Source organism: Terrapene carolina, unplaced genomic scaffold, assembly GCF_002925995.2.
Source record: "Terrapene carolina triunguis isolate 2854851 unplaced genomic scaffold, T_m_triunguis-2.0 Scaffold790, whole genome shotgun sequence".
In the NCBI taxonomy this organism is placed as follows: Eukaryota; Metazoa; Chordata; order Testudines; family Emydidae; genus Terrapene; species Terrapene triunguis.
In genome coordinates, this window is record NW_020665141.1 from 1288743 (window position 1) to 1299002 (window position 10260).

Genomic DNA, 10260 nt, shown 5'->3' on the forward strand with positions numbered 1-10260 from the left:
ATACAAACAACGGCTAAAAAAGCCTTAGATTTTTATTTCCAAATACAGTTTTTGGATCCTTTTTTATGCCATTTATCTTCAGAAAATTAAAAAAATCCAGCATGACCATTTTTTAACTTTTTCTCTGCTGCATTCTTTGGGCCTAATCCTGAGAGCTATTGAGCCCTGCAAGTCTCATTAATTTCAATGGGAGTTACGTGTGCTCACCACCTTTTAGGATTAGGGCATTTATTCAATTTTTGAAAACAGAGCACTAATTGGGTATTGAAGCACTAACAATAGCGGTATAAAATGTCAAAGCAGAGTCTTTAACATGAAACATGGTGGTATTAAACAATGCAGACAATATTAGCTCTACGGTGAAACTCAAATTACCCACCAACAATGAACAAGTTTCTTCTACACCTCATACTTTAGCACTAATTATATAATTTAATTGTATTTATATTTAAATAAATAGTTTTATTATCTGCTTTCCTTTGAACTCTGCATGGATTATAAACACTTGCAACAGTAGAGATAAGAACAAACTACACAAGTTACATAGGCAAGAGAAGGCTTGGTTTTTATTTTATTTTTTTGCTAAACAGACACAGAAAGGACATACATTTCACAATGTCCCATTCTGAGATTTTCTTTTTAAATTCACTGTTTCATTCGGACTTCCTCAGTTATCCAACATCCTTCTTTTCCAGTTTTAGTATTTCATAGTCACTTTTAGTATTAAGATCTTAGCTTGGATACTCATAATTGGAAACATCTACTCTGGTTTTTACCCAATGCTCCCAAGTTGCAGTTGTTGTGCAGCATTCTCAGTCTAGGTCTACACTGGGGGGGGGGGGGGGGGGGGAGGAAATAGATTTAAGATACGCAAATTCAGCTATGCAAATAGCGTAGCTGAATTCGACGTATCCGATCCGACTTACCCCGCTGTGAGGACGGCGGCAAATTGACCGCCGCGGCTCCCTTGTCGACGGCGCTTACTCCTACCTGGGCTGGTGGAGTACGCGCGTCGATTCGGGGATCGATTGTCGCGTCCCGACGAGACGCGATAATTCGATCCCCGAGAGATCGATTTCTACCCGCCGATCCAGGCGGGTAGTGAAGACAAGCCCCCAAGCATTTAAAAGTTGATGAGAAGCCCAATCCAAGATATCAGGCTGTGAGTATCTTAAGAAGGGATCAGGTAGGGGATAGGCTAGGAAGTACTGCGGTGAAGGATTTGTTATGGCTCTTTCTGCATTAAGTATTTGAAACCGTTTTCAAATATGGTTTTAGTTTACCATGACTGACACAGTTTATGTCTGCACCCAAATTCATTACTGCAGGCCCAGTTGCTTCCTCAATGGGCCTAAAAGGGAGGAAATGTGAGGTTCTCTTTGCAAAGATTGATGCTTGATGATTCCACTGGGGGTGGAGGAAGAGGTGGATTTGCTCCTCTACTGAACAGGCGGTGAGGCCCACACTTAAACTCCATGCATCCCTTTGGAGCAGTGGGGATCTGGGGAATCAATAGGCGATCAATATTCGTGGAAGCCCTGTCCATTATCCGTGCAGGAACCCCAGACTCACAGAGCATCTTCCATTGCATCTGGGATAAGCAGAGGGGTCCTGCCACTTAGACAACTCAACTCCCCTTCCATGCAAGAAGGTATGTTCCACACACACAAGATCCCCTCCACACATAAATTAGGAGATAAGACTAGGCCCTGTGATACAACTGCTTTCAGAATCCGGGCTATGGAGTAGCTAGATGGTTAATCTGGAGCACATCTTGGGCTAATATGACTTAAAAAATAGCCTGTCTCCACTGGACTGAGAAACTGCTATAGCTGTTCTAACAGCCGTCATACTGGCAAATCCATGTGGAATGTTTTTGACAACAGTATTTGAACATAACTGTAGTTAGTACATATCAAGCTGTAGAGCAGACAGGGCCTAAGACACTACTCCTATGCTGGGGCACTTTGTTGAAGTACTGTAATTTTCAGATATGTTTAAAACATGGATCCTTAAGGGTGTAAATGCAACCAAACTGTTTTAATCAGGTCTCTAAACAATGGTGCAGCCTTGCAAGTCCAAAGCGGTAGCACAGTTGGTCCAGTGTACACTCAAAGTCTAAACTGTCTCAGACATATCCGGGAACAGCCATACTATAACTGGGTCTGCCAATAGGACAGTTTATACACTGTACATGGACATTAAGTCGCTCAGATTACTGCTAGAAAAGAGATGCTTCTTTCTCCTTCCGGGGTAGAAGGAAAGCCAAGGACATGGAAAGTATAGGCATAGATCACCTGCATAGGCATTATTTTACAATGGCCTCACCTAAGATTTCAGTACAGTACAGTAGTGCACAGAGACTCAGCAACAGGGATGGGGGGGAATAGCATGAGTCACTTCCATATTTTCTGCTTGTTGGCAGTTCCATTGCTATGGTTTGTGTGCCCTAGAAAGGCAGACTGGACTTCCTAGAGACGTGCCCAGGAGAGAAGATGACTCAGGATGTTTCAGTTAGCCTCCATATCAAGGTTGTTTTGGTCCTACTGCTGTGACCACTTCACAATTATTTTATATTGTGACATTTTATGCTCACAGTGTTGAGGTTGGCTCTTTTTTTTTTTTTTTAAATCAACTTCCAGGGGATTTTCTAGTTCTGGACTGGGTTTTATGAGCTTTTTTCCTCCCTTCCTTTTTTGTTGTTACAACCACTAATGTGTAGAGCTTCCACCCCCCCAACAAAAGAAAACCATATTTGAGGACAAGTGACCTGACAGAATACCTATCATTGGAATGTAACAGCTTTCAGTAGCGAGAAAAAAGGATTACAGCACATCATAAGTGGCAGACTAAGTGCTGAATACAATCACGTTTTAGTTTACTGACAATACAGTCTTAGCTCAGCGTACATCTGGGTGCATAGGCTTTTTCTATGACTTTTAAGGAGAGGGGGTTGTTTTCTCTTTTGCCAGACCATGTGATTTGTGTGATTCCTAATCATGCTTCTTTCATATTTTTATTTTTCTTACTCAAAAATCGGTGGGGCGTGAGGGTGGATATTAATTATTATTCCGCTGTAAGAGCTTCCTTTAAAGGAGATTCCCTTTGATTTTGAGGTCAACCTAGGTACACTCAATGAGAACTTTTATATACTGAGCCTTAACACTCACTTTTCATTCTAGCTTAGTATGGATCAGTGTCTTAATGCTAAGTAACTGATTTAGAAGACATATTTCTTCAAGGCACATAAGCACAGTGTGAACGCTTCTGTCTTCCTGTAATAAAATTCTTCCTCCTTTGAAATTCCAAGTGGAAAAAGGAAAGGGCAGAGTTCATTTGAACATTTCAAATTCTTTTTTAAAAAGTTTCCAAAGTAGGACTGCTGCCCCCAAAATAATGTCACCTTAGTACATAAGTAGGCACTGAAATAAATGATGGATAGGAGGGTGTTATTTTCCCATTATTAAGATGCAGGTTTTAAGCACCTTCAAAGGCCATAGTGATCAATTTACACTTATGCATTTTCAAGGAATGGCACAGTTGAGAGAAGTGAACACATACCATAATGCCTGTAAGTGTTGCAGTGGATAATGAGCAAGTTAGGAGATCCTTTATACACTTTACAGAACATCACATTTGTTTAAATGAACCTATACAGAAAGTGAACATAACAGTATATCAGTGGATCAGATTAGGGAACAGTTAAAATGAGTAAGTAGTGTAAAAATACTGCATCTCCCATTAACAGATTCCGTGGTTGCACCACCTAGTGGCCTACAGAAATGTTGCAGTTTCACATCACATGCTACATATTGATTGCCCTGTACTTCACTTAGCAACTGAAGCTCAGAATGAAGGCAGGCAGCGAGCATCAGTGAAGGTAATCAAGCATTGCTGTATTTTGCCCTTAGCTGATACATGAAAGTTAGCAGCATATAAAAGTACAGCCTGATTTAGCCTAACCACTACCTCACCTCTTTAAATTGTGCAAGAGTAAAATTCACCAGCAGCATTTCAATGAATATGTTTCAATTTGGTTTCAACTAAAACACTTTCCCCAATATAAAATGACACACGAACACAAAGATGAAACAGATCTAAGTAATTTTTATCAATCCTCAAAAGCTACTTTTCATGGTTTATTTGCCCGTTTTACTCAATATTACTTTACTTTGCTGGTTTAAAAGCCTACTCAACATATAAAATAAAATCGAAAGGAACAAAAACAAAGCTATTTCTGAATGAAAGGAGACTGTTGCTTTTTTTAAACAAATGGTGATATACAGACAATGCTCAAATCATCTGGAAAATCCTACATGAATGTTCTAAGGTTTCAAATTAAAGTAGCTGAAAGCTACAGGCTTGGAAGGGTCTGGTAAATATGCTGATATCCAAAAAAGTATTAGTTCCCAACACGTGTCACAATCAACTTTAGGGGGAAATTCTTGCCAGTTTTCTCGGTCACACCATCTGTGTTGCATCTTCTTAAATGTAAAATGGGAGAGCCTGGTTTTCTCAAGAAGTTCAGCCAGAAATATGAAGCTGTGGTAATCAGAAGGGACTTTGGCCCAAGCTAGGTTGTGCCCATCACTTTTTGTTTAGTGTGGCTTAAGAATCTTAATGGATCACTAGGCAGAGGAAATAAAAATCCTCTTGTGAATTCTGAATTTCTGAAAGCACCGTCCATTTGTAAAGCTTACAACTCTAGGGGAAGCTCAACTACTCCATTCTCACATTTCAAATAAATCAACGGTCTCACCCTCATCATAGGATGTGCTATTTCTCCAGCCCAAAATTACCAGCTTTGGGGAAAACGTACACTCATACTCAACCGAAATAATTTGTGTGTTATGTTAAATTAACTACAAAAATTCTTCTCATCCACATGCCTGCATGTTAGATAGGGTTACAGCAGAATCAAGCATTGTATTGTACTGAAAAACTAAAAGCAACAACCTGTAACAGTAACCAAAGCAGAAGCAATTTTCTTATTGTTACACAATATAAATTGGTAACTTAATATTAAAATTATACTTCCTATATAAATAAAAATAAAAAAGTCAGGCAAAAGTAAATTGGCACAGTCATTATGGTATTGCTTTCCAGTTTAAACACTGCAAACTGCACCCACAGATTACAAACACCAAAAGGGGCAAATGATCACCACTGACTGGAGTCGAATTTTTGAACTAGAAAAACCTGCAGTGCTGCCGCCTCAAAAATATCAAACATACATTTGCATTTTGTAAAGGAGTGGGTGGTTGTGCAGCTGACTAAGAGGATTGTTACAGAGCTGCTATTTAAAAACCAAAACAAGTACATAAAAGCAGAAAACGATGGAGTGTGTTACTGGTCTGTAACCTTTTCTTGAGACACTATCTTTCAGGATTGCCTAGTTTTTACCTTTAGTTTTACAAAAGGCCAAAAATTAAAAAAACAAACCAACCATTTTTAAACCAAGTTATTGTTTCCCTTCACCCTCCCCCTGCAAGCACCTCCTAATACACACACTTTTCTGTCTCAGGGGTTCGAATAGCAAGGGGGTTTGGAAACTGGAATGTAGCGGAAATACAGTCGAGAGATTTTCTAGTTGTACATTACAACACGCAGAGATTTGCTCCCAGACCTAAGAAAAGAGGGGTGCTAACAATAGTAAATGCCTATAAGAATCCTTACAATAGCATGCAAAATGCTGAGATACTCACAAAATCGAAATAATTTATATTTTTCTTTTGAATTTCCCACTTCACAGTACAACAACATCTATTATGCAGCAGTCAATTATGTTGACTGCTAAATAGTTTCCCTTGTTTTTTTTTATTTTTGTTTTTTTTCCTCCCTCTTGTTTGGAAGATTCCTCTTATTTTTCTGAGCGGAGAGTTTGGAGACCTTCAGAAAATTCGGCATAACAAGATTTGTTTTTTCTCTTTAGTATTCCCACCCCCCAAATGCTGCTTATGATTCAACTACGCAGATCGTTAATTTTAAAATTTGCTTTTCTCCCCCTTCTTTCTCTTGTCTTCAGACTGCCCTTTTCTTCAAGCCAGGGTGTTGATGGATGGTTGCAACTAAAGTGGATACTGCATAGTGAGGTGGGTAGTACAGGCTAAGGGAGACTCTGATGCAGCTGAAATCTCTCCCCAGATGCTTGGCACATCTGTTTCATGACCTGAATAGCCTCCTCTGGTTGTGAGACCATGCAGTTAGCTTATGCTTACAATTCCCAAGGCAAATACTGCTCCCACTTACACCCATGTAACTCTACTGACATCAGTGTGGCTGCACAGGTGTAAGTGGAGTGGGTATTAGGTCCCACCTTTTGTACTGCTATGTGTAGCTTTATAGAAATTTCTGCACTGCTCTTAATTCAAACAGGGTCGGAATTTCTGAAGAATACAAAATGCTACCTGTTAGCAGATTGTCCATACAGTACATTCTGACACATCTTATCAAAGTATTTGTATCTATCAGAAAAAGACTCTTGTAGAAGCAACATACAAAGCTTCAAAAAATTCAAGTATCAAAAATGTCATTTTGATAAAAGTTTCGATTAAGCAGCCAGCAAGAAAGACAGCTGTTGATTTTTTGTCCCCAGACACTTGAAGATACTTCAGTACATGTTTGTAGTGCTTATTTTAGCACAGGTATTAACATCTGTTTGTGTGGAGAGCTAGGAGTTTCCCTTCAATTTTGAAGGTCCCAAAGAATTTAGCAACCATTTTTGGACAACACTGCCTCTGCTTTATAAACAACTAAGTGAGCTTGTTTGTTTCAGATAATAGAATTAAAGTGCTCAGCCTAGTTCTCCCTGCTTTTCTTTCATGTACTGTACTTATTTGTTGTATAATGCAAGTGGGTCTGGCTCCTTTGACACCAAAAGAAAAGGTCAGAAGTGCAACAAAGAGGCAAGAAAAGGATACCCCCTTTCCTAGAGTTTGTACAAACATTTACAAGGGAAGGGGTAGGAGAGAGACAAAAAAACAACAGGTCCAGTTGTACACAAAACTTCTAGTTTATTTTTTAAAAACCCTGTTCAAATCAAGACTTGAATTTCTCAGTGGAGGAATCAAAGATCCCCTTGCTGAATGATACTATTCTCTGTGGCCCAGAACAGTACTTTAAAACAGCAGTTATTAAAGACACACTTGTGATATAGCCTTTAATTCTCCTCTCACCCCAGAAGGGCATTCTGACAAGTGTTCGTGTAGAAAGCTTGAAGCTTCTTGATGATCAATTTCATCCATAAAAATGAGGAATACCTTCTCACCTTCCCAAGAGCAACAACCGCACTCTGTGTTGCATTTGTTAAAGTGTCTGTTGTTCCTTCTAGTGGAGCCTTTCAGCACAGCTCCATGTCCAGTCCAATTCTTCCCTATTCTACAGATCAAAACTAGAGGGAGTTTCTCCTTTCTCTTCAGCTTAGCTCTGTTTGACAAACAGCAGAAGCACTGAAGGCTATGCTTCCTCATGACAGGAGCAGGCCAGTAATGTCTGAAGAAGAAACAGTCCTCCTGTTCTCAGAGTGGCAGGTTCACACCAAGAACAGTTCTACAAGCCCCCTTGTTGTGACCAGACTCCTATACCTCTGTGGAAAAGAGGATGCTTTGCCTTTTGCTGTCTGGGGTGGGGATAGTCTCCAACTGCAGGAAGTAAAGAAGAACTTGAACCTGGAAAAAGGAAGGGAGATGAAATCGTAAATCAGTCTTATATTGCAGTGCACAGCGTGATCATGAATATTTAGTCAACTTCAATGTTTCAATGGCTCTCTCTTCATCCTACATGTTAAACTGAGGTACGGTGAAGCTGTCAATATTTCAGATCAGCCCAGTTTTGAAATCTTTCTGATTACTAACTCACCTTTACCAAAGCCAGAGAATCCAACAGTGTAACCTGCTTAACTAGCATGCATACTGGAAATGCCGACACTGCCTTTTGGCAGGTATCTGTGGACAAAATTCTGGAACCAGCAAAAAGTCTCTCTGAAGGTTGGTACACATGGTAGAGTGGAAGAAAAAGAAGCATCGTGGAAAACACCAACAATTAGAGCTGATTGAATAACTGATTTTTTGGTTTGGTGGCAGTTTTGAAAAATTGAAAATAAAATCTGAGTTGGTTTGAACCAAATCAAATATTTTGGAATTTCTGGTGAATCAAAAAAGTCCATTTTGGGTCTGTTCCAGAGCCGGGATTCAAACCTGGGTCTCCCACATCCCAGGGGAGTGTCCTAACCACCGAGCTAAAGGTTAGAAGGAGTTGCCACAGCACTTCCTCCCCCTTCTTGTTTTCTTTCTGTCACCATTTTATGACTGGGTGAAAATATCTGTCTCAAATTTGCAAACAGTTTCAGGTCAATTCAAACAGCATTTTTCATGAGATAAACTATTTACCTGAAAAATGTCATCCAGTTGTAGCAATAATCCATTAGCCCTAGAACCAGTTACTAAGCCACTGTGAGATGTGTGTTATGGGGATTCTTGTCACCTAAGTACACACAGAGCTGGGATGCACAGTTGATGTGGGTGCACCAAAATGTTAGTGCTGACAACCAAGTTGGTACAGATATATGCTGAACTGTCTGAGCAAACACTGCCAGACTTGGTTTAAAGATGGTGTTGAGCCTCCCATGGTTGAAAGTTGCTCTGTAGATTAACCCTATGGCTTGTTAGCAGGGTAGTTTATAGCACTGATTTTGCTACCATGATTTTTTAAAAATAATCCTCATTCACACTGAACATGCTGTTCTAGGTAAACTGTGCTGGAAAGCCGGAAGGAGAGCTCTGTATAGCTCAAAAGCTTCTCTCTCACTAACAGAAGTTCGTCCAATAAAAGATATTACATCACACAACTTGGAAAACAACTATTAAGGATGGTTCTGCCAAAGCCTCTTGGAATGACTGCAGGTAGCCCAGTTCTGGACAAAGAGGCTAAGATATTGTCTCTATCAGATTAATTAAAATATTTAGTTTTTTACCTGGGACATGACTTCTAGTGACCAGCTATCAGTCATTGTTATAGGCTGGGTTGGGTTAGCAGGAATCTTACTGTCCTTCTCTGAGGGTCTGAGCAGCGTTGGTCCAAAGACAGTTGCCAGGTTGTGCAGGGACATCTTGTTGATGCTCTCTCTCTCGGCAACCCTAAGAGGAAAAACAACGGAGAAAGAGGGTGTTTCTACATTCTGTGGCTCAAAGAAACATTCCTATTAAGCAGCTTTATTTTTACCTACTTTTAAGAGGTTTTAGATACAGACATTCAATAAGCAACTATACTACTTATGTCTCATTCATAGATTCTAAGGCCAGAAGGGACCATTGTGATCATGTGTACCACAGGACATTAGACTTTCTCACATTTTTATTATTTGTACTTTGGATTAGATGATTGGATTAGATGCTGTACAGTCACGGGGGCTTGTCTAAGTGCACTATCTGTGTGGATCCTGCTGCCATGTGCTTTAATCTAACCCCATTTCAAAGTGTGCAGCAGCAGGGTCCACCCGGATACTTAGTGCACGGCACATTAGTGTGGGGTAGATTTACACCTCAGCTGAGTACTAAACCCAGATCTCCTAGACCAGAGCCTTAACCACAAGACCATCCTTCTTCTCTACAGATACGTTCCTTAGCATGAACACAAAGCAAATACATGAATATTAAAAAAATAACTTTCTTAAATGAAAACACTCTGCAGGTAATAAACAAGCTCATTTAATGAATACTAAGGTGCTCCGAGCACTGTACCATAATCTTGTAGTAATTACAAACACACAAAAAGCACCATATAATAAAGTCCCTCTGAAAAAATGGCAAAGAAATAAGACCAAAAAAGACCTTTAAGCAAGGTGGAGGATAAAGAGGAAGAGACATCTAACTATGGGGTGACAGTAATAAGCACCTTTGAAAATGGAAGGTTTATAGATGTTAAACAGTTGGGAGGACTGATACAGCTAGGAAGGGAGAGTGAATTGCATATGGCAGGCCCCACACAGCAAGGAACAATCTCTTGCCAACACAAGAAGTATTGTTGCAATTCCTAAAAGACGGGTGGTGTTAAAGTGCAAATACCTGGTAAGACAGGCTCTAGGAAGAGCCCTTGAACATAGTCAAGACATTTAAAGATTTATCCCATTTACTGTGTTCGGTTACTTCGTTCACGTGCAAGTGTCATTTTATGGAGAGAGAGAGAGAGAGAGAGTGTGTGTGTGTGTGTGTGTGTGTGTGTGTGTGTGTGTGTGTGTGTGTGTGTGTGTGTGTGTGTGTGTGT

General features: G+C 40.0%; 1 protein-coding gene across 2 annotated transcripts in view; it reads right to left on the reverse strand.

Annotated features, from left to right (window-relative positions):
- Positions 1–1055: 1055 nt before the first annotated feature.
- Positions 1056–10260, reverse strand: part of BCR (BCR activator of RhoGEF and GTPase) — a 129608-nt gene continuing 120403 nt past the window's right edge. For both annotated transcript variants that reach the window (XM_026660525.2, XM_024197972.3), the window contains 2 exons: positions 8972–9134; positions 1056–7667 (listed from right to left, as the gene is read on the reverse strand). In XM_026660525.2, the coding sequence (XP_026516310.1) occupies positions 7578–7667; positions 8972–9134 (253 nt within the window). In that variant the 3' untranslated portion in view covers positions 1056–7577. The remainder of the gene's footprint in view (positions 7668–8971; positions 9135–10260) is intronic.